Source organism: Miscanthus floridulus, chromosome 2, assembly GCF_019320115.1.
Source record: "Miscanthus floridulus cultivar M001 chromosome 2, ASM1932011v1, whole genome shotgun sequence".
NCBI classification, from domain to species: domain Eukaryota; kingdom Viridiplantae; phylum Streptophyta; class Magnoliopsida; order Poales; family Poaceae; genus Miscanthus; species Miscanthus floridulus.
Genome location: NC_089581.1, coordinates 119,004,034 through 119,028,652, shown reverse-complemented (window position 1 = coordinate 119,028,652; position 24,619 = coordinate 119,004,034). Strand labels below are relative to the sequence as shown.

General features: G+C 52.5%; 1 protein-coding gene across 3 annotated transcripts; it reads left to right on the top strand.

Moving 5' to 3' along the window:
- Positions 1–273: 273 nt before the first annotated feature.
- LOC136539480 (2-oxoglutarate-Fe(II) type oxidoreductase hxnY-like) lies at positions 274–22,746 on the top strand. 3 transcript variants are annotated; one of them, XM_066531444.1, is made up of 11 exons: positions 274–457; positions 536–731; positions 1,413–1,493; positions 1,696–1,747; positions 1,865–1,986; positions 3,420–3,520; positions 3,714–3,772; positions 4,198–4,217; positions 21,933–21,978; positions 22,379–22,458; positions 22,542–22,746. In XM_066531444.1, the coding sequence occupies exons 1-11, from the start codon at positions 380–382 to the stop codon at positions 22,571–22,573; spliced, it is 867 nt and encodes a 288-aa protein (XP_066387541.1). In that variant the 5' UTR covers positions 274–379; the 3' UTR covers positions 22,574–22,746. The 3 variants fall into 3 exon arrangements, with proteins under 3 accessions (XP_066387541.1, XP_066387538.1, XP_066387539.1); XM_066531441.1 differs by having other exon boundaries at positions 4,198–4,254; XM_066531442.1 differs by lacking the exon at positions 4,198–4,217.
- Positions 22,747–24,619: the final 1,873 nt, after the last annotated feature.

Genomic DNA, 24,619 nt, shown 5'->3' with positions numbered 1-24,619 from the left:
TATGTACTAGGATGGGCATATGTACATGGGCCGCTGGTATGTGCATGTTGGGCTGATCTATTGTCATTTGACGCAGTGGATCGCCAGGCCATGCTATCATGTTTCAGCCCAGGCCCAGTGTGATTTTCAGTCCATTTTCAGCCCATAGGCGCTAAGCCGGCCGTCGCCCCAGGTGCCGTGTCGTAGCAAGCGCAGAGCTGCTGCTCGCAGACGGCATTTGGCGACTGAGTTTTTGTATCCGGCGATTTGGTGCTGGATGTGATGCGTAATTTATCCAACTTCTTTTGAAAGAAAAACAGCCACGCCAGTCGCCGCGCCAGCAAATCACTTCCGGCTTCCACTGCTCCAGCCAAGCCGCCGGAGACGTCGGACATCGGAGATGGCGGGGAACCTGCACCTCCCCGTGGTGGACCTGGCGTCGCCGGACCTCCGCGCCGCCGCTGAATCCATCCGACAGGTGACTTCACTCGACCCCCCAGACTATCGAAACAGAACACCCCGGAAGAGATTGCGAGCTTATTTGATGGTTGGGCAGGCGTGCGTGGAGCACGGGTTCTTCTACGTGACCAACCACGGAGTGGACCGCGGCCTGCTCGAGGCGGTGTTCGCGCAGAGCAAGGGGTTCTTCGACCTGCCGATGGAGGAGAAGATGACGCTGCTGAGGAGCGCCAACCATCGGGGGTACACGCCGCCCTACGCCGAGAAGCTCGACGCCTCTTCCCAGTTCGTAGGTCGGGTATCTCTGCCCTCGCCTGCTCCTCCTCTGCACTCCCACCTGGTGTTGGGATTTTGGTCTGAACACCAAAATATGACCGCTGTCGCTTAGCACACGAAAGCTGCTTGAAATTGTCGCTGGAGTACCTGACTGATGCAAACTAGTACTGTAATAGGACTGTTTCTGTGATTCACTGGCTGCCATAGCTAAAACTGAACTGAACCATAATAATACTGTAATAGGACTGTTTCTGTCACAAAACGTGTCGTGGGTTGAGGAATTTAGGCAGAAGCGTGAAGGAATTTTCATTTAGCCAATCTTACCTTGCTTCAGTTATCTGATTAGACTGCGCATGAATCTAGGAGCTATGTGTAGTGGGTTGAGGAAAAGTCCATAAAGAATGGACAATTACTGAAGAACCCATTCTGCACATCGTTTGTAGTTTGAAGCTACAGACACACTTCATAGATTTTACCATTTCTTCTGGTCCTTGCAATGATATAGTTGAATCTGTCAGGATATTTTTTGGAGCTTTTGTCTCCTCCCTGTAATTTTTCCTATACTGAACTCCCTGTAATTTTGTTCTGCCTTCCTTAATGAAACAGAAACAGATCTCTGCTAAAAATACGCCTCATTAAAAAAAAAAAAAACAGACTGTCTAATCTCATTTTGATTTCTGAATTTTGATATATTATAGGAGACCTCAAGGAGAGTTTCTACATTGGGCCTATTGATGATGGCGATATGCATAACTATATAAACCAATGGCCTTCTGAAGGTACTTATCTGCTTTGTCATCTCTTAACATCTGATAAGTTTGCTACCTGTCATCCTGCATTATCTAATTGTCTATGGACATCATTCATATGATCATTGTCTGTGGACATCATTCATATGATCATTGTCTGTGGACATCATTCATACGATCAGATTCCATTTTATGCTTTGAACATTTGCTTCTTTTTTCTGGCTATCTGTAGAGTGCTTGCCATCTTGGAAGGAGACAATGAAGCTATACATTGCAGCTGTTCTGTAAGTATTAGAAGAACGTTGATTCCTCAAAACAAAATAAAGGTTTTGTAAGAATGTTTGTGTATTTGTTAAAACATTTTATCTTATTAATTGATGGTGTTGCTTATTCCCTACTAGGGATACTGGCACACGGATACTCTCTCTAATTGCTTTGGGTTTGGATTTGGATGCTGATTTCTTTCATAAAATTGGTGCATTGAACTGCCCGTCAACATTTCTTCGGTTATTGCATTACCCAGGTTACATTATTCCATTTCCTTCTATATCATATGAAAGCATCAAAGTTTATTCTTAAGATTATGAAATGGTTTGCTACACTCTTGGTCTTGCTTTTTCACCGGTCTTCTCATTTCATTGTTGTTGATAGCCTGATAGGTTCTTGAATGGCTTCAGCTCTTCATTATTCATTTTTCGTACTGCCATAAATAACTATAACAGAGAAACAAAAGCAAATGGAAGTCAGGTGTTCTTTTTCCTTGACTGCTTAGCAGATTTGCTATATAAGAAAATGTATGGATGCACATGTTACACTAAAGAATTCAGAACTTTTCATCCTCCTACATAGTGTTGCTTGGCTGGGTTGGATCTAAGGGTGCGTAACTAATGTGCCCAATAAGGTGCTGTTTGGTTGGGAAATTGCGACAGTAAAGTAAATGGTATCTAAAGGCATCGGTAATGGAACAAATTAAGTGAATATCAACGTTGTTCTTTGTAGCTCGGTAGTGGAAGTAGACTACAGCTAGGAGAAGAAACAGACTACTAGCACTTGCTATTGACCTATCTATTCATCTCAAGATGGCACCAGAGAGAAGCAAACAGGGAAAGAGAAGCAATCTAGTACACTTGCCATGGAAATGGGCTGCTGCCGGAGTTGGTGATGACAGCTTCACCGCAGCAATGTGTGAATGGGAATTCAGAAGTGACTGCAGTTACATGCTCCGTAGTGGTGCACAGGGTGACAGCACATGGATGAAGCAGTTTAGTCTCGCTTGGTGGTCAGGACCTGAGGGACATGGATGAAGTGGGCTTGTGCTCCACTGTTCCTTGAGGGAGGATGAGATTGGGATCTGGGGAGAACTTGAAAGGACTAAGGATAAAGGAGCAGCTGCTCTGTTAATTGTTTGTGATTCCAGGACTTTTGGACGTAGTTAGTTCTGTAGTGACTCAGTATCTGATTACATAGACTCTAAATGAAACATGAATTAAAGTTAGTGGTTACCACTGTAATCTGGTTTTGTTAAAAAATGCTAACCAAGCAACACCTAAAGGTTTAATGAAAACAGTCAACTTGCATAGAACATACTCGTACTTAATGTACTATCAGGCTAGCAGCTGCCAGCAAAGGCTATGCAGATTTGTGCATCTATCTTGATAGTAGTTCAGGATATATATCTTACTACTGTATACTGAAGTGCAGTCTGATTGCTGAACAAAATGTTAAGGAAAATGAAATTATGAATGCAAGTTATATAAGCTTGTTGGGTAATTTAACTTCTGTAATACTGTAAGAGGGGAGACATGCAGACAAAAGGACTGAGGCATCTTTAAGCTTCTTCTAGGAACTTCGTCTTGGTGAACTGATTCTTCTTTGTCTTCTTTTAATTTATGGAGGCACTGAAAGACTTTGTTATAAGTCCTTACATTGTATTTACTTTTAATTGATTCATCGCAGGTGAAGTAAATGAGTCTGATAGTAGAAACTATGGTGCATCAGCTCACTCGGACTATGGTGTGATAACCCTGTTAGTGACAGATGGCACTCCTGGCCTGCAGGTATGTTATTGTTTCTCAAAAAGTTTAGTTCATCACCTTCTAGTTTTATTCCCTTTTGTGGCTAACCACTCGTGGATTATCTCTTGCCACCCCCCAAAGGAACATGGGCTCCTGTTTAGAAATTCAAAACAGTGTCTTCATCAGTTGTCATGTTTATCCTTATATTATGGTTCCTTACGCTATTAGTGTACAGATATGCAGGGAGAAGGATAGGAATCCTCAGCTATGGGAAGATGTTCATCACATTGATGGGTATATGATCCTTTCTTAACTTCCATTTTTTTCTCGAACATGCATGAGAATATATTAAAGATTGAAAACACGGTCCAATTACATGCTGACTCCACGGCTTGGGTTAGTGTTTTGACATGCTCGCACCCTTGTACATTGTTGTGAAGTGCCCCCACCCATGGCCTAACCTAACAGCTGCCCGAGAGCTTTTGCTCTGTCGATGGTGCAGGCATGCGCCCTCTCACCCACCTCCTGCATGACCTGCTGGACCATGGGCATGACTTCTATGAATAGTAACTGAATATAGCAGTTCGGTGGTCGGTGCCCCTCTATAGTGAATAGTTTTTGTTGTCCTATTAACTTCTGGACCCCTGTTTCGGGTGTTCTGCTGTTCTTTCGATAATTTCTCGAAGGTATGGTATTGACAGTTCTTATGCTGCATGTAGGGCCCTTATTATTAATATAGGTGATTTGCTAGAGAGGTGGACGAATTATGTTTTCAGGTATTATCCTTTATTACCTTTGTTGATTAATTCTGTGTTTTTATGGTGATACCTCTTAAGTCATGACAAAGGTAAATATTATAACAGATAAAATAAAAAGGGGTGTCGGGACCAATACTAGGGTACCTGAAGAGGAGCTAATAACTATCAACATTAACTCGTCCGAGCAGTCAAGAGCGCGACTACAGCTACAACCGACACTGAGGCCGCGAGCTCCGCCTCGCTCGACCCCTGAGGGTTGGCTCCGCCTCGCCCGACACCGAGGTCGCGGGCTCCGCCTCGTCCGACCCCTGAGGGTTGGCTCCGCCTCACCCGACACCGAGGTCGCGGGCTCCGCCTCGTCCGACCCCTGAGGGTTGGCTCCGCCTCACCCGACACCGAGGCCACGGGCTCCGCCTCGCCCGACACCGAGGCCGCGGGCTCCGTCTCGCCCGACCCCTGAGGGTTGGCTTCGCCTTGCCTGACACCGAGGCCGTGAGCTCTGCCTCGCCCGACCCGTGAGGGTTGGCTCCGCCTCGCCCGACCCCTGAGGGTGGCTCCGCTTCGCCCGACACCGAGGCCGCGGGCTCCTCCCCGCCCAACCCCTGAGGGTTGGCTCCGCCTCGCCCGACACTAAGGCCACGGGGTCCGCCTCGCCCGACCCCTGAGGGCGTGCTCCGCCTCGCCCGACCTCTGGGGGCGGGCTCCGTCTCGCCCGACACCAAGGCCGTGGGCTCCGCCTCGCCCGACCTCTAAGGGCTGGCTCTTCCTCGCCCGACCCTTAGGTTTGGGCTCCGCCTCACCCTAGCCTTGGGTTTGCGCTCCGCCTCACCCGGCCTCTAGGGAGGAACTCCGCCTTGCCTGACCCCAAGGCTGGGGACTCTGTCTCACCCGACGAAGACCCATATAGACCCATATCGCTGCCAACCACTCCAGGTCCAAACGTATGGGCCTGGGTCAAACCTCTGACGCGAGACTAACACGCCTCGATGTAGCGCGTGACCCACGATGGGCCATACCTAAAGGTTCACCTCAGGAACAGCGTCGGACGTACCGGTGCTGTTCTGCCTAACCCCCGTACGAACACTGACGGGCGCGTCAGATCACCACGACGTCCGCCATGACGGAGTGGAGCACCATGACTGGCAGACGACGCCTACACATGGCGCCAGTGACGGACAGGGCCACGACGAGAAGCTATCTCTGTTGACGTCTACAGGGTTGGCGGGACCCGTATAGAGGAGAAGAAGGACCCGGCGATCCTGAAGGGCTTCTTCCTCTCGTTCTCTGGCTTCCTCCGCTGTAACCCGTGTTTTCCCTTGGCGTATAAAAGGAAAAGCAGAGCATCCCACAAGGGGCATCGGACGAACAATCACAACACATCGCATCGAACCATCGGACTCGAATCCAATCGATCCATCAAACCTCGAACACGTAGCCAAGCAGCAATCGAGCTCTTGGCACCCATTCGTTCTTTTCACCAGAGACTTGGGACCTATCTCTCTCTACCATTTATAATCCCTACTATGAACTTTCAGTGCTAGTAACATGAGCAGCGGCAACGAACTGGACGTAGGAACATTCTGCTCGAACCAGTATAAACCTCGTGTCCTCTAAGCACACCATCCGAGCCAGATGCGTAATATTAGAAATTTACTAGCCGGTGGCAACTCGAAACACCGACAGTTGGCGCGCCAGGTAGGGGCCTTTTACGCGTCTCAATATCCACACCAGGCCTCAGATGGCTAGTCACAACCTCAGCTGGGTCTCGGGCGTGCACGTGCGCTTTGAGGACCTGGACTTCATTGTCACGACGGAGGGAGAGTTGGCGATGGCTCCCACCGCCGTTTGACCTCTTCACTCCGTCTGCCTCGACACAATCGCTGAGGCGCTCGAGGAGCTGTAGCTGCACGCACTGGAGGGCCACGCCTCCAGAAGCGACCAGCTCCTCAACTTTGACTATAGGAGGCTAGAGCGCTAGCTTGGTGTCTTCCTGGGACCCTAGCTGTCCCGGGAGGACCTGCACCACCTCACCTTCTCTTCCATCAACGTCATGGCGCAACTTGCCGGAGGGGAGCCGCTCTCTCCGGAATACCTCATCCGAAGCGCCCCGACAACGCTCCTGTTCGATCTCCGCAACGCTGTAGAGACCGATGGCCATCCTATGGTGCAACGCATGCCTTCATCCTCCGTGAATGATGAGTTCGTGGGGATGATCGAATACGTCGTAGAATCTTTCCACGACCTCCTCACGGGAGAATCGGAGTCGCCCTCCAGCTCTGACTCCAGCATGGGGAGTCATCACCCCTCTCGTGAGTGTTTCATGGCAGGTACCCCCGAGGGACATGTCGAAAGCATCCACGAAGAGAGGGCTACCCCGACGAACGACCTCGACAACGAGGTCGAGGGGGAGACAGGGGCCCTACCCTGCCTGCGGGTGGAGCAGCTGAAGGCCCAGCACCTAGAGCTCGAGGAAGCATGACTCCTGCTCGAGCAGGAACGCGTGGAGCTCGATCGGGAGATCGAGCGCCATGAAGACAGTGGGCGCGCGCACGCCATGGCCCGCGACCTGAATTGGAGGATCATCGTGGACGATGAAGCCCTCGCACACTTCGCTCGGGTGAGCCAGAACATCGCTGCTATGGCGGCCTTGCTCCGTGGGCTTTCGAGGCCCACGATGCCCGAGGATCGTCGAGCCCACCACAAGATTTGCACGTTGCTCGAGCGTGCGGTGGCGCAGCAGGCTGAGAGCTCGTTGTCTCGGCGACACAAGCTCGACGCCAGCCAGCGCACGCCTTCAGAGCGACCCGACAAGGACACGTCAGTCCACCAAGTGCCACATGGCGGTAGGCAGCGCACCGTGGTCCCAGTGCATGAGCGTCTCGGCCGCAACCGTGATGCACGCGACACCCTCGACACTCGCAGACGTACCCGCGATGATTCGAGAGAGGGAGATAGCCACGGCTATCACCCTCGTCGTGGCGAACGCTACGACAGCGGCGAGGACCAAAGTCCAAGGCTCGGCCTACCGAGGCCTCAGGCCTTCGGACGACACATCCTCAACGCCGCCTTCCCGCCAAGGTACCGACCACCAACTAACATCCCGAAATACTCTGGGGAAATGAACCCCGGACTGTGGCTCAAGGATTATCAGCTTGCCTGTCAAGCTGGTAGAGCAGATAATAGCGATTTCATTATCCACAACCTTCCATTGTTCCTGGCCGATTCACCATGAACATGGTTGGAACACCTTCCGCCCAACATAATCCAAAGTTGGGTGGACCTAAAAGAGATCTTCATGGGGAACTTCCAGAGAACATACAAGCACCCTAGGAACCCATGAGATCTCAAGAACTACCGACAGAAGGCTAGAGAAACCCTTCGTGGGTACATCTGGTGCTTCTCCCAGCAGTGCAACGGGCTGCCTAACGTCGCCGACGTCGACGTTATAGGAGCTTTCCTGTCTGGGACCACTTGCGAGTCCCTGGTTCATAAGCTAGGACATAAGGGCCTGCGAACCACCAAGGAGCTCCTCGACATCACCACCAACCATGCCTCGGGCGAGGAGGCAGTTGGAGCGATCTTTGACTGCCTAAAAGGCAAGGCAAAGCAGGACGAGGACGTCGGCGAAGGAGCTTCCAACCGTCCTGTCAAGAAGAAGAACAAGCAGCGGTGCGAGGTCTCGCTCGTGGCCACCACTGACCGTAGGGGGGCGGAAGCCCGCGAAGGGTACTCCAGACCACTTCGAGAAGCTGCTCGAAGGGTCATGCCCAAACCATTCCTTCCTCGTCCAGCATCTATACAAGGACCGTGGCCTCATAAAGCGGTTTTTGTCCGGAGGCTTCAACAGGGGGAGCATGGGAAGGACCCCAAGCCAACTACGGACGACACCGAGGGGACGGACGGTAGCTTTCCGACGCTAGGTGGCTGCGTCATGATCTTCGGAGGGTCGGTGGCCTACGACTCCAAGCGTTGCCAGAAGCTCACGTGCTGCGAGGTCTATACGGCTAAGCCGACCGCGCCTACCTTCCTCCGGTGGTCAGAGTCCGCCACAACCTTTGATCGGACCGACCACTCGGAGAGCGTCTCACAACCGAGGAGGTATCCACTCATGGTCGACTTGATCATCGACACAAAGCGGCTCTCCAAGGTACTGATGGACAGAGGCAGCGGCCTCAACATCTTGTACGTCGAGACGCTCGACGCCATGGGCATCTGCTGATCCCACATCCGAACAACCGGAGTGCCTTTCTATGACATCGTGCTTGGAAAGCAGGTCGTGCCACTTGGGCAGATCGATCTACCCGTCACCTTCGGGGATCTATCCAATTATAGGATGGAGACCCTCACCTTCGAGGTGGTGGGGTTCCATGGAACCTACCACGCCATCCTAGGACATCCATGCTATATGAAGTTCATGGTTGTCCCCAACTACACCTATCTGAAGCTGAAGATGCCAGACCTAGGCGGGGTCATCACTGTCGGCACCTCATTTCAGCGCGCCTAAGAGTGCGAGGTCAAATGCTGCGATCACACTGCCGCAATCGTCGCCTCCATGGAGCTTGCGGCCATCAAGAAGGAGGTCTTCGAAGAAACACCCGACCACCAGAGGTTGCCCGGGTCATTCGAGCAGGTGGAGGGCGCTAAGGAGGTCCTCATAGACCCCAGCGGCTCCAAAAGCAAAGTGGTGCGCATTGGCACCACGCTTTCCTCTGAATAGGAAAGCGCGCTCGTCGACTTTCTCCGTGCTAACAAAGACATGTTTGCGTGAAAACCCTCGGACATGCCAGGCATTTCGAGAGTAGTCGCCAAGTATACCTTGAAGATCAAGCCAGGCTCCAAGCCGGTGAAGCAGCGCCTGCGTCGCTTCGACAAGGGGAAACGCAGAGCCATCAACGAGGAGATCGTGAAACTTTTGGCGGTTGGGTTAATCAAGGAAGTGTACCCCTCCGAGTGGTTAGCCAATCCCTTTCTTGTATGAAATAAGAGTGGAAAATGGAGAATGTGTGTTGACTACACAGGTCTCAATAAAGCATGTCCAAAGGATCCATTTCCTTTGCCACGCATAGACCAAGTAGTCGACTCTACCTCAGGGTGCAAAACCCTTTGCTTCCGTGATGCGCACTCTAGGTACCATCAAATTGCGATGAAAGAGTCTGACCAGCTCGCGACATCTTTCATCACCCCCTTTGGATCATTCTGCTATGTCACAATGTTGTTTGGTCTGAAGAACGCTGGGGCTACGTATCAGTATTATATGCTCAAGTGTTTCGGAGACCTCATCGAGTGAACCATTGAGGCCTATGTAGATGACATTGTGGTTAAGTCCAAATGGGCTGACTAGGTCGTAGCCGACCATGAGCAGACCTTTACAAAACTCCGAGCAAACAACATTAAGCTCAACCCCAAGAAGTGCGTTTTTGGGGTCCCAAGGGGTATGCTACTGGGTTTCATCGTCTCCGAGCATGGCATCGAAGCCAACCCTGAGAAGATCTCAGCCATCACAAGGATGAGCCTGATTCATAATATAAAGGTGTACAACAAGTTATGGGGTGCCTCGCTGTGCTCAGTCGTTTCGTCTCGTGCCTCGGCGAACGAGGCCTCCCCCTCTATTGGCTTATGAAAAAGGTTGACCATTTCGAATGGACGCCCGAGGCCCAGGAGGCGCTTGACATGGTCAAGCAGCTTCTGATGAAGGCCCTGATCCTGGTTCCTCTGACCGATGGAGAACCGCTTATGTTCTACATTATGGCCACCACGCAGGTGGTCAGCGCCGCTTTAGTGGTGGAGCGAGAAGAAGAGGGGCACGCCCTCAAAGTACAATGCCCAGTATACTTCATTAGCGAGGTCCTGTCCAAATCCAAGACCCGCTACCCCCAAATCTAGAAGCTCCTATACGCCATCCTCATCGCCAAGAGGAAGCTGTGCCACTACTTCGAGTCACATCCGGTGACGGTCGTGACATCCTCCCCCCTTGGCGAGGTCGTCCAAAACCAGGATGCCACGGGAAGGATCATGAAGTGGGCACTCGAGCTGATGGGTCAAGGCATTGTGTATGCCCCCCGAACGACCATCAAGTCCCAAGTGCTGGCTGATTTCATTGCAGAATGGATTGAGGTCCAAATGCCACCAGTAGTCATCGACCAAGAGTACTGGACAATGTACTTCAACGGATCGCTGATGAAGAAAGGCGCCGGTGTAGGGTTGGTCTTCATTTTGCCCCTTGGGGTACGCATGAGGTACATGGTTCGTATCCAATTCCCCTCCTCCAACAATGTGGCTGAATATAAGGCGCTCGTCAACGGCCTGCGCATGGCCATCGAGCTCGGTATCCGATGCCTCGACATCTGGGGAGACTCCCAACTGGTCATCGACCAAGTCATGAAGGAGTCAAGCTACCACAACACCAAGATGGACACAAACTATCGAGAAGTCCGCCAACTAATCACATCCCGAGGCATCTCAATGAGGCGACCGATGCACTGGCGAAAGTGGCGTCCGACTGAGAGCCGATGTCGACAGGCGTCTTCGCCAGTCTCAGGACAAGCCCTTGGTCGGCTATGAGGAGCCAGAACAAGCCGATGATAGGTTGCCCACCCTAGGCTCGGGGGCTGACCAACCATCGGCTCCATCCGACCCCAAAGTCATGGAGCTCGACGAGGATCCAGCGACAGAGCCTGACCCTCTGATCGACTAGAAGACGCCTTACTTCGACTACCAACTCCATGAGGCACTGCTGATGGACAAGATGGAGGCTCGATGCCTCACGCGTTGCGCCAAGTCCTTCATCCTTGTTGAGGGTGAACTCTACAAGCAAAGCCACACCGGGATCCTACAATGCTGCATCCCTATCGAACAGGGGAAGCGACTGTTGAGCGACATCCACAGTGGGGTCTGCGGTCACCATGCCGTGCCAAGAACCCTCGTCGGAAACGCATTCCGACAAGGCTTCTACTGGCCGACCGTAGTAGCCGACGCCGAACAGATTGTGCGCACCTATGAAGTGTGTCAGTACTACACCCAGCAGACCCACCTGTCGGTCCAAGCGCTCTAGACGATCCCCATCACATGGCCGTTCATGGTCTGGGGGCTCGATCTGGTCGGAGCTCTCAAAAGAGCGCCCGGGGGCTATACCCACTTGCTTGTCACCGTAGATAAGTTTACAAAGTGGATAGAGGCCCGACCGATCTTCGCGATCAACTCCGAGCAGGTCGTGCTTTTCTTCCTCGACATCATCCATCGGTTTGGGGTCCCAAACTCCATCATCGTGGACAATGACACGTAGTTCACTGGAAAGAAGTTCCTCCGATTCTATGATGAATACCACATCCGTGTCGATTGGGTCGCCGTGGCGCACCCCCATATGAATGGGTAGGTCGAGCGCGTGAACGGGATGGTCCTACAAGGCCTCAAGCCTAGGATCTTCAATCGGTTGAACAAGTTTGGCGGACGATGGGTCACGGAGCTTCCCATGGTACTTTGTGCCTAAGGACGACCCCCAGCCGGGCCACTAGCTACACACCATTTTTCATGGTCTATGGTTCCAAGGCCATCCTTCCGACTGACCTTGACTATGGAGCACCAAGGGCCAGGGCGTACGACGAACAGGGAGCTGAGGTGTTCCTCGAGGACGCCATGGACCTGCTGGATGAAGCGCATGATGTTGCCCTCCTCCGCTCGGCCAAGTACTAGCAAGCGTTGCGACGGTACCACAGCCATCAAGTGTGGGGTCGGGCCTTCGATGTCGGAGACCTGGTCCTCTGCCTCATCCAGAGCAGCAAGGACCACCACAAGCTCTCTCCGCCATAGGAGGGACCATACGTCGTCGCGGAGGTGCTCTAGCCAGGCGCCTACAAGCTCAAGACCCTCGACGGCGAGGTCTTCATCAATGCCTAGAACATCGAGCAGCTATGTCGCTTTTACCCTTAATAAATGCATGCTTTCTCTCATCAGTTTCGCTATCAAACTCCCCGACCTTTAGTGACACCTGACCCCAGCAACGGTGGGGGGTCAGGCCTCACTCGGGGGCTAATAAGAGCGTACCTATTAGGTAGACATTCTCTACGCCTGACCTTCTCTAACGTTAAGACCTAGAAGCGAGGTTTGTGGAAACTAACGCTGAGTAAAACTGGTCAGATTGCAAGAAACCTACGCCTCGGCGGCTACGACGTCTTTGCTCACCAGCGTGATTAGAGTTTTTTTCCGCACCCTGGGCCTTTTGACAGGGACGTCCCACAAATTTCATGGTCCCTTGGGCCAGTAAGACACTAAGGGCCCAGCAATGTAATATTTGAATAGAACGATTAAAGTATATAACTTGTAGCATATATTTAATTCTACCCGTCAATTGATACGCAGACCTGTTGGTACGCACTATTGCCTTGTCGATGTATGGGCTGATAGCATCTACTATACAGTATACACATGGGTACCCTCATGGGCCCCCAGCCTCATGGGCCCATGGGCATCGCACAGGCTGCCCTCCCCCATAGGACGGGCCTGCCTTTTGACTTTAGCTACCGAAGAGGTCGGTGCGCGTTTAAGAGTATATCCACCTGGCAAACATTCTCCGTGCCCAATCCCCTCTCACTTTGAGACCTAGAAGCTAGGGGTACGAAAACAAACTCTGAGTAAAACTGGTCAGACTGTGAGAAACCTATGCCTCAACGGCTACAACGTCTTTGCTCACCAGCGTGATCAGAATTTGTTCACCCGCACCCCAGGCTTTACGGCCTCAACGATGAAAAGGGTCGGAGGGCACCAACCTTTTTATACGAAAAGGGGAGAAGGGCTGAAAATCTGTTAGGCTATAATGGAATTCAAGAGCTTGTCCATTTATGACAAGTTCGTAGCCTGGCTTATCTGCCTAACTAAATTCTTGCGCGGGATGTTCTCATCCTCTGTCTCCACAGGTAAGTCCTGTCCCAGTGGGTCATAGAAGTCGACCGGACGGTTTAGCCGCTGCCAAGGGATGGGAAGGGAGCAGCAGGATGCCCCACGTGGGTTATGCTAACCCCAAAATGAACGACGGACCCGGATTCCGCTCAAACATATCCGGTAAGAACTCTCTGGACCCATCACTCGTGCCATCGAGGTAAGCCCTGTGCCAGCAAGTCACCTAAGTCGATCGAACGATTTAGGCCGTTGCCAAGAGACGAGTCACCCTTACTTTATGTGTGTTCTCTCTAATTAATTTCGCTATCGAGCCCCCGACCCCAGCAACGATAAGGGGTCGGGGCCTCCCTCGGGGGCTGGCAGGAGTGTCTATTCGGTAGACATTCTCTATGCCTGACCCTTTATTATGTTAAAAAACTAAAGGCAAGGCGTGCGGACACATACTCTGAGTAAACCTGGTCGGACTGCGAGAAACCTACGCCTCGGTGGCTACGACATCTTTGCTCACCAGCGTGATTAGAATTTTTGTCCTCCCATCCCAAGCTTTAGCCTCCGCCTTCTCGGGAAGGGTTTAGAGGGGCCCACCCACGGAATATCCATCGAGGAGAGGCTGGTAGGTTGCCCAAAGTCGATCGGACATCTCCGACCGCTGCTGAGAGACGAGTAGGGAGCAGCAAGATGTCGCATGCAGGTCACACCAACTTTGTCACAAACAATGGACCCAGACCCTACATAGACATATCTGATAAGGGCTCCCTAAACCCGTCACTCGAGCCATCGAGGTAACTTTAGCAACCCCCACTTTACTTTTTTAGTACATGAGCATTCATTCATCCATTCATACATTCATTCATACATTCATCTCATATATCCAAGCATTGCATATGCAATTGCTGCATCACAATGCTTTGCGTCGCGTCACGAAGCGGTAGTCGTCTCATTCGATATGAGCGGCGACCGACTAAGGTTTGAAGGCCAGCCCACGAAGGGCTCAAGGTCGTCTCGTGTCAAACAGAGCTAGGGGAGAAAAACATAGATAAGCCCCAGCGGTCTTGCTAGACCCCACTCAGAAGCGGATAGGGACATCTAGACCTTTCTCATTCTATCCTAACCTCGAGCCAAGCCCATAGAATCCCCATCGAGGGGAGGCCAGTGGGCCACCTGAGTCGCTTTTTGGAGCGACACGGGCATCTGTCGGGAGGCGGGTTAAGGAGCAGTGGAATGCAACATGAGGGCTATGCCGACCCCATCAGCGAGTGATGGACCTAGATTCCGCTCGAACATGCCCATTAGTGAGCTCACCGAGCGTTACACTCGAGCCATCAAGGCAAGTGTCGTTAGCTCAGCCCCACTGGTTGTGGAAATCGAGGACGGGGTGACGCATGAAACACGACTGACTCATACCGAGCCCCACGGGGCTCGGGGGCTCGAGCCGCCCGACCCTAAATCAGGAGTCCAACTGACCGGTGTTCGAAGGCCAGCCCACGAAGGGCCCGGGGCCATCTCGCATCAAACAGAGCCAGTGGAGAAAATGCAGATGAGGCCCAGCGGCCTTCGCATGACCCGCTTAGAAGAGGATAGGGTCATCTCAACCTTCTTGTTCGATCCTAACCTCAAGATGAGCCCATAGAATCCCCATTGAGGGGAGGCCATCGGGCCACCTGAGTCGCCCTCCAAAACGGCTTGGGCATCTATCGGGAGGCGGGTTAAGGAGCAGTGGAATGCCACATGAGGGCTATGCCGACCCCGTCACAAATGATGGACCCAGATTCCACTCGAACATGCCTATTATCGAGCTCACCGAGTGCGTCACTCGAGCCATCGAGGCAAGTGACGTTAGCTCAACCCCTCCGGTTGCGGAAACAGCGGACGGGGCGACGATCACAAATCTAAGCCGACCCTCGATTGGACCCTTGCTACGCGCAGGGGCTCGAGGAAAGTTGGACTCGTAAGAAGACCGTACACGTGGTCGCAGAATGATGGACTAGATCCTAGGGAGGGGGTACGCATGAAAGCAAGAGACACTTTCTCCTACTAGTTTCGCTATCCTCTCCTCGATCTTTAGTGACACCCGACCCAGCAAAGGTAAGGGGTCGGGTCTCACTCTGGGGCTGATAAGGGTATACATACACCCTTTCTGAAATAGTTGCCGCACCTGACACCCTTCCTCACATTAAACCTAGTAGCAAGGTCTGTGGAAATGAACGACTGAGCAAGGCTGGTCAAACTACGAGAAACCTACGCCCCAGTGTCTACGGCACTCTTGCTTACCAGCGTGATCAAAGTTTCCCTCCTACACCTCGAGCTCTATGGTCTTAACAAACGGAAGGGTCGGAATGCACCAAAACAAAAGAAAAGACTTGGTCAAATGAACCAAAATGACAAGTTTGTTTAAGCGTTACACAAAGGTCAGCACCTGTCCTCTGATTACAAGAATGATCAACCTATTGAACTAACTAACCCATCTGAGGGAGAACTATGCTTTCGATCTTGTTCGCCAGGTCTTGCGAAAGGGGAGCCACCACCGCTTCCATCTCCTCTAGCTTGTGGACTTCATAGCCAGGCACGAAGCCGTGGCTCATCGTCTCTAGGTCGATGCTATCCCCATAACGAGAATGAGCAATCACGAAGGATTGGTTGACCCTAGCACGAAGCGCATTCCTCTCGAGCTGGTGCACCCGAACTGTGATCTCAATGGCATGGGCTACGAGCGAGCTGGTCCCCTTCGACCACTCCGAGGGCAGCACTCAGGATACCGAGCTCGTCGTGCTCCGCCTAAAGATTCCTCCTCGCCTCGGCGAGGTCCGCGGCTAGCTCGGCAGAGACGCTCTCGGCCTCTAGCTTCTGGGTCAGCGCATTTCTGAGCTTGGCCTGGAGGGAGCTAACCTTCTGTTGTGCATCATAGTGCTCTTAACAGGCCTGGTCACGCTCTCGAAGGGCCTGGTTGTGCTCCTCGTGAGCCTTTCCGCAGTTTGGAGCAGCTCATCTAGCTCCTTGCGCAGCTGTGCGACCGGCATGGCTTCCAGACTCACCCTCTTCTCCAGGGCCATGAGCTTCTCCTCGGCCCCTAGCTTCAGCTCCCTTTCCTTCTCAACCTTGGCCAAAAGGTTGAGGATCTGCTGGCGAGTCTCAATGTTCTTCTGGAGCAGCTCGTCCCGCTCCTTGTTGACCTTGGCGGCCTCCTCGTCGTCCCTCTGCGATCTCACCGATAGGGCCTCGAACGCCCTCTTGGCCTCGTCATCATGCCGACGAGCCTCGGCCACCTACGATCGAAGACTGTCTGCGTCCTCGGCCAGGGGAGTCAGCTCAACCACCCTTTGTAGGGCGGCAACAAGCTGAGCGATCACCTCCCCGTGCAGCCATGCCTCCTCGACGAGGCGGTCCCAAGTTTCCTTCTGCTCACAAAGGAACCGATTCCCCCGGTTGTGAGCAATAAGGGACTGAAAGGAGATGATGGTTAGAATACAAAAAATATATAGAGAAAAAAGGGCGAGAAGCAGGGTCAAGCGAATACCCGGCCGAAGGGAACGGCAACGTTGCATAAGGCACCTCGGCCGTGCTCTAGGGCTTCGAGCACAGACGCAAACCCCACGTCGAGGCTCTCCCGCTCCATGCTCTCTGCAGCGTCATCGAGAGTGAAGAGCGTCGATGTCGGATCCTTCGAACTCACCCACCAGAGTAAGGGCTCGCCCCACATAGGCGAGTCGCTGCCCACCGACGTCAGGGCCAGGGACGGCTCCCTATCGGCTTCGATCGCCGCCGACCCTTCTCGTTGTGATGTCCCAGCCGGGACACTCCCTCCGACGATAGTAGGGGTCAGCGGTATGGACACTGACTCCTCTCCCAGCACCACGACCTCCGGGGACCCCTCGGCCGTGTCCCCCTCCGTTCGATCCACTCCAGACATCGTCACCTAGGCCGCCGATGGCACGGGTCGAGTCAGTTCCCCAAGCGCCACCACGATAGCGCTTGGCTATGACCTGCCTGTCACAGCCACCGCCACCTCTGCCTACGTCAGTGGGGTCCTGACCTGCTGCATCGCACCCGCCACGGTCGGCACTATGAGCGCGGTCGATAGCCCCATCCGCCCTGTCATCGGCAGCAGTATCGCCGCCATCACTGGCTGTTTCACGACCTCCGAAGGCGTCCCTTGAGCCCCCACATCCGCTCATCCTACCGAGGGCACGGGCACCACCATGGGCGACACCTGACCGGCCGGTGACGCAGTCATATCATCGCCGCTCCCGCCCGAAATAAGCGCGACGCCAGCCGATGGCTATCACCTCGCTTGAAGGGCGACACTCTTCTTTAGCGCCAGCGCCAAAGGATTACGCTGCCTCCCGACGCTGCAAGAGACGAAAAGCATGTCATGATGAAATCTAACCAAAACAGGGAAAAACAGAGGAGCTGATGACTCACCTCAGCGCCGTCAGGTGGTAGATATGTTTGGGGGGATGAACCCCCCGACCTTTGCTCCGCCTCGTCGGGGCGAGACCGTTTCGAACCCGCCCCTGCTCCCATGCAGAGGGGCTCGCTCCCCTTGGATCTTGGGGCGTGATGGTGGAGCCACCTGCCTCTGCTAGCACCTCGGGCACTGCGGCATAGTTGTTCACCCCTGTTGGCTCCTAGGGCGGGCCGACGGTATGACCGTCTCCGTTGGCTCCCCGGGCATGCCCCCCCTCCGTGGAACAGGAAGGGTCCCGACTCCTACAAGGACAAACCGATACTTGTTAGCACATCCTCGTTCTTTAGGTTGTCCTACTCGATATCGTCGACTACCTTATCATCGTCTCCATCATCATCATCGCTGTCGGTGTCCTCCCCTCGCTCCCACACCTATAGCTTCTGCTGCTTCTTCTTCCTCTTGTCCTCCTTCGCCTTCCTCAGCCACTCGCCCTCGGCGTGATTCGCCGCCCTCACGGACGAATTCCTTGGCAACGGCGCTGGGTGATCCATGAAGATGAGGTCCCTTGGCTGGTCCCATCCCTCTCAAAGTTAGTATCAAGAGGTCAGGAAATCAATTGAAGAGGAGGTATGAGGAGGGGAAACTTACAAAGACAACATGGCCTGGTTCTGGCCGCATTGGAGGATGTCCCAACACCAGGTAGACGAAATTGAGGGGGGCACCCATGTCATCCCATGAAGGCTCCATCACCTCCTTAATGCGTTGCATGACCTCGGAGTGGGGGAGCACTCCCTCGGTAAGCGTTGTTCTGTCGAATGACGCCTCAGACACCATCGTGTACAGCGGGAGCGTGCGCATCATCAACGACGCCACCCTCCTTGTGTGGTAGGCCCCAATGACACCCGACCCCTTCAAGCCGCTCTCCTTTAGGATGTGGATGGCCATGATGTGGTCCCAAATCTTCTTCTTGTCCTTCTCCGGAACGCCCCACTTCCTCCATGACTCTAGGGACTCTTCGATTAGGCATCTAGTGAACTCCGGCAGAGGGGCGGTGGCGTTGTTCTTGAGGTAGAACCACTACGAATGCCACTCCTTGTTGGACATTGACAGCTGCATCAGTGGGAACTCGTCGACTAGGTTGTTTTGAAGTTGGATGTCGGTGCACCCCATCAGCATGTGCAGTTCCTGGCTGCCGCTCTTCTCCCTCTTCTTCTGGGATTGATGGCAAAGAAGTACCTCCATAGATCAAAGTGGGGGCTGATACCTAGGAATCCCTCGCACAGGGCCATGTGTTGGATCCCATTGGGGTTGGGATGTTGTAGCTCAATCTTGTAGTAGTGCAGCAGCCCCTGGAGAAATCTATGGGCAGGGGTCACGAACCCACGCTCATGGAAGTGGGCGAACGACACTATGTAGCCGCTGAGCGGCGATGTCAGATCCTCCTCACCAGGCAGCAGCCACTCCTCAGCCAAGGTCCATGCGCGGAGAAGATCGCGACGGACGAGGCCCTCCATGCGTAGGAAGGTGATGCCAAAATGACACCACGGATCCATTGGAGGTGGGGACGGTTGGATGCGGGCTCGACGACAGTGGGGATGCAGAGACGGGGAATGCTAGGCGATTGGTAGCGGTGGTCATGGCTATGGAGGCAAGGATGTAAGGTATGGAACATGGAGGGCGAACCCTTTGGTTTTATAGGGGCGACGGGTGCGAGGAAACCAACCGCCCGCCTAGATCTCTGCGCCTTCCACGATCTACCACAATGTCTCACCGCGAGATGTGCGCACACAATCTCTGTCTATTCTCTCGGAAAACTCGCCGGATGTTTTGCCTCTTCGGATGGGCCACGACTCGTCGCGGGTAAGAGGAATATGGATCTAAAAGAGTCTCTACGACCCGAGTGGGCTGAGGAGTCCGCAGGTCAGCCCATCGATGGGTTCGACAACCACTCCAAGCACCTTTAGAGTGAGAGGTGGAAAAGGATGGGCCCGCTAGCGGCCAGAACCCGGGCGCGCGAGCGCCACGGGCACCCCGGCTCACGTTTGAGTCTCGGCTGGTTACGATCCATGGTTTTTCCTCGAAGAAAGGCACATAGCCCTCGGGACCGGTCGAATAGACCCAAGAACTATACGGATTGACCGCTAAGAATCTAGAGTCGATCACAAAACTAACCAAAGCTGGATCCCCATGAACGGGATGCTGAGGACCCCACTCAGACTAGCCCATTAAACAGCTCACCGGCTGCCATGATTTGTCCTTAGAGGAAAATCATGGCACGGCTCGGCCCCTCCATTTTTATCAAAAAAACGCTTGAGGGAAGACAATCGCAAAGACGAACTGATCCTTGAACAGGCCCTTGCTACGGGAGGGGGCTCGAGGAAAGGGAATCACCGTCCTCAGGTCACACCGTGGGTGACAGAAGAAGGCCAAGGCCTTCAGAGTCCTCCTCTTCAGAAAAGCCTCTGAAGGAGTATTCTACTCCTCCGCAGGCTCGGGGCTACTGTCGGGGACCAATACTAGGGTACCCAAAGAGGAACTAATAACCATCAACATTGACTCATCCGAGCAGTCAAGAGCGCGACTACAGCTCCAACCGACCCCCAGGTGCGCAAACTCCGCCTTGCCCGACCCCTGAGGGTTGGCTCCGCCTCGCCCGACACTGAGGGCGTGGGCTCCGCCTCGCCCGACCACTGAGGTTGGCTCTGCCTCGCCCGACATCGAGGCCACGGGCTCTGCCTCACCCGACCCCCGAGGGTTGGCTCTGCCTCGTCCAACTCCTGAGTGTTGGCTCCGCCTCATCCGACCTCTGAGGGTGGCTTCGTCTCGCCCGACACCGAGGCCACGGGCTTCGCCTCGCCCGACCCCTGAAGGTTGTCTCTGCCTCGCCCGACACCGAGGCCACGAGCTCCGCCTAGCCTGACCATTAAGGGTTGGCTCCGCATCACTCGACACCGAGGCCACGGGGTCTGCCTCGCTCGACCCCTGAGGTAGTGCTCCACCTCGCCCGACCTCTGGGTGCGGGCTCCGTCTTGCCCGACACCAAGGTCGCGGGCTCCGCCTCGCTCAACCTCTAAGGGATGTCTCTGTCTCGCCCGACCCTTGGGTTTTGGCTCCGCCTCACCTAGCCTCTGGGGAGGAACTCCGCCTCGCCCGACCCCGAGGCCGGGGACTCCATCTCGCCCGACGGAGACCCATATCGCCGCCAACCACTCTAGGTCCAAGCATATGGGCCTAGGTCAAAGCTCTGACGCTAGGGAAGAGACTGACACGCCTCAATGTAGCCCGTGACCCACGACGGGCCATACCTGGTGGTTCACATCAGGAACATCGTCGAGCGTACCGGTGCTATTCTGCCTAACCCCCGTACGAACACTGATGGACGCGTCAGTTCACCACAACGTCCGCTAGAACGGAGTGGAGCGTCATGACCGACAGACGACGCCTGCACATGGCACCAGTGACGGACAGGGCCACGACGAGAAGCTGTCCCTGTTGATGTCTACAGGGTCGGCGGGACTCGCATAGAGGAGAAGAAGGACCTGGCGATCCTGAAGGGCTTCTTCCTCTTGTTCTCTTCTCTTCCTCTACTGTAGCTCGTGCTTTCCCTTGGTCTATAAAAAGGAAAGCAGGGCGTCCCACAAGGGGCATCGGACAAACAATCACAACACATTGCATCGAACCATCGGACTCGAATCCGATAGATCCATCAAACCCCGAACATGTAGCCAAGCAACAATCGAGCTCTCGGCACCCATTCATTCCTTCCACCACAGACTTGGGACCTGTGCCTCTCTCGACCGTTTGTAACCTCTACTATGAACTTTCAGTGCTAGTAACACGAGCAGCGGCAATGAACTGGACGTAGGGACATTCTGCCTGAACTAGTATAAACCTCATGTCCTCTAAGCACACTATCCGAGCCAGACGCACAATATTAAAAATTTACTAGCCGGTGGCAATTCGAAACACCGACAAAGGGCGTACATAGTGCAGAGAGCTCCCGCTCTGTGCGGGGTCTGGGGAAGGGTGTCAGTGGCAAGCCTTACCCTCGCCTGTGCAATGCGAGGAGACCACGACTCGAACCCAGGACCTTCCAGTCACAGGCGATAAGACTCTACCGCTTGCACCAGGCCCGCCCTTCATTATAACAGATAAAATGTTCCTCTTAAATCATGACAAAGGTTGGTTTTATCTTGTGAACATTATTCATAAGCATGTTTCTTGGGCCAACATTGTGAGAATTTATGGTAATATATATAGTTGCAGACATATGATCCAGAAGATTCTCTTGCAGTTCCGTTTTACGTTGTCTTGTGCACTTATATATCTTAATTCATTCTTGCGAAAGAAAAGGCAGATATGAACTTCGATTTTTTCACAATTTTCCTGTAACTTGTAGATCTACGTTGCATCGTGTTGTTGCAGTCGGTAAAGAGCGGTATTCGGTGAGTGTATAATAACTTACTTTTCTTTAGAAGCAGGAATAAGTTTTATTCTGGCCTCTGCATAAGCATGCACTCAAGCATCCATCATCCCAATTACTCCATCAGCTGTTGTCGATATGCCAACAAATAGCAATTAGGTCCAAACATTATAAGAGGAAAATACTTAGACAAATACTTAAGCACAGATCTCCAGGATTGTTGTCCCAAGAGTGCTCACTTAATGTTTGCCGGTACTTCCTTCTTGTGCAGCGAGGACAAAAACCTTGCCCAATGTGTGCCCTTAAATATGACCTGCATATATGAACATATTCTGCCTACTCAAAGTTCCTACACAAAGAATTTCAGCTACCATTTAAGGAGCATTATTATGTGCCTTTACACAAGTTTTTGGATGTACCAGGTGGCTTTCTTTCTTGACCCAAATCCTGACACACTGGTGCAGTGCTTGGAAAGTTGTTGCAGTGAAGCATGTCCACCAAGGTTCTCATCTCTCAGGTTAACATTTAACTAGTTTTTTTTCCCCCATCGCTTCTCATCCTCTTCAAATTTATGCACCTTTTCAGGTTTCCACCTATCAAGAGTGGCGACTGCATAGTCGGGCGAATAAATTCAACATACAAATAATCATCCATCACATTTGTAATGCTATGCTCCTTTATAACAGCTTGATACCATAGTAATGTTTGAACCCAGGATTAAAGTTATTTTTCAATAACGCGCAACGAACAAAGAGGGAGCTATGTATGTGAACTGGATCTCCATGTCTCCTCCCCCTGGTGTCTGGAGGACTGCACTTTCTGTATCACACGTCGTCATCGTCAGCAAGCAGGCAAACGCCCTGGCGTTGCGTCCGCGCAATTCCCGCTGTGGAGGGAGGAGACAAACATGTGTCACACGTTTCACAGAAGTTTTTCTCCATGTCTAGTTTCCTTACAGACTCAGCAAGCAACAGGTGTCCTGATCAGCGACTCACAACGTATCGCAACGTTGCTCAACGCTTTTCTGAAGCCATGTACCCTGCTCCAAGTCTTTGTGGCAGACTTCTAGTCTGCTCCCTTGGATGCAACTGATGCCAATCCCATCAATCTCTTTCTTTGAAAGGAGAGATCAGACAATCAAGTATCTTCACTGCTTCCTAGTTTCATACCTGTTGAACACGACCAATGCGCCGTGTACTTATCTAGAAGGTTGACATGGTCGAGAAGTAGACATCATCAGACCATCACTTGAAAGTTGAAACACTGCCGTACCCAAGAACCAAGTGTGCACTGCACTAACTCAATCCATATGTATCACAAAGACTCTTTTTAGCGTTGCTAAGCACACCACATCTGACTAAGTCTGAAACAGTGAGATCCGTGCAGATACTTGGTAGCCGGCTCGTTGGCTGGAAGCATGACTTGACGGTTCGGAACGGTCAAAAGGATGAGTGCCAAAGCTTCAGCTCGTTGGCTGTGTCTTGCCAGTGGATTAGCAACCAGGTGAAAAAATTTCGGCAAGGTGAAAGCTCAGCTCAATTTTGGCCGGGTACCCAGCACCGAAGACTAGTCCATCCGATGGTCACTGGTCAGCTCGAGATGACAGCTCGCAGAGCCACACGAGTGGGAGCCCAACACGCGGGTCAGTACAAGGCGTTGATGTGTTCTGGGTTGGTGATCGACTGATCGTCTAGAGAGAGCTGCATAAACAGTTGTTATGACATCTCCAACGCAGTGTGAAAGACAAACTACCCGAGAGGCATTTATTTTGATTTCTGCACTAATTTCTAACTCAACGGCGGGTGATGTTGTAGCATCTCTGCATCTGCGACTCATGTGAAGCCATGCATGCCTCGTCCTCTTGTTTCTCTGGAAGGCAACCTTGTTTGCATGAGACATGGGGTTATACTACTCTACCGATTACACTTAACATTAAACATTAATCGTTGAGTTATGAGTGGTTCTGGGCTGAGAGAAGAATCTAACTGTGGTTGACCTGAAGGGGCAAGGCTAACTGACGTTAAACTTCACTGGTAGGGTCGTTAGCAAAGTAAGTAGTTATTTCAAGTACTACGATGGGTCACAGAACAAATAGGAGAGGCGTGCAGGTCAGCTTGCATCCAGTATATATATCTATCATTCTGAATCGGACGAAGTCGCATAATTGATAATTCGTACATCCAACACAAAGTCAGAAAGATTGCCTTCCGACAAAGTCTTGCAGGCCTATGGCGCGGCATTTGACATTGGCAGAAAAAAACTAGACCAACTTAGTAGAAACGAGACGACTTTATATTAACAAAAAAAAAGAACCTAAGTTCACTTTGACGAGGACTTGAATTTAGATGATCTGGATGTATGTGTACATTAACATTAACAATCTCTAACCCAATACATATATAAGAGTGAAATAATTAAAAGTAAAAAATAAATACTTCAAAAAGGTTAAAAGACCAAAAAAAAAAGTTCAGATGTACCAGTGAAAAAATAGCAATAACGGTTTGCAGGCTGTTCATTTCTCATTTTCACCAAAATGCACTACCGGATTCAGTTTCTTTGCCGAGTGCCTCAGGCACTCGGCAAAGGCTGATATACACTCGACAAAGCTCGAGTGTTCACTCGGCAAAGAGCGCTCGGTAAACAGTTTATCGGCAAAGACCTCT

Excerpts from the sequence above, each read along its gene's own strand:
- LOC136539480 (XM_066531441.1), top strand. The coding sequence starts at position 380 with ATGGCGGGGAACCTGCACCTCCCCGTGGTGGACCTGGCGTCGCCGGAC. Across the intron at positions 3,773-4,197 it reads GATGTTCATCACATTGATGG|GGCCCTTATTATTAATATAG; the intron begins GTATATGATCCT and ends TGCTGCATGTAG. Across the intron at positions 4,255-21,932 it reads TGGACGAATTATGTTTTCAG|ATCTACGTTGCATCGTGTTG; the intron begins GTATTATCCTTT and ends TGTAACTTGTAG.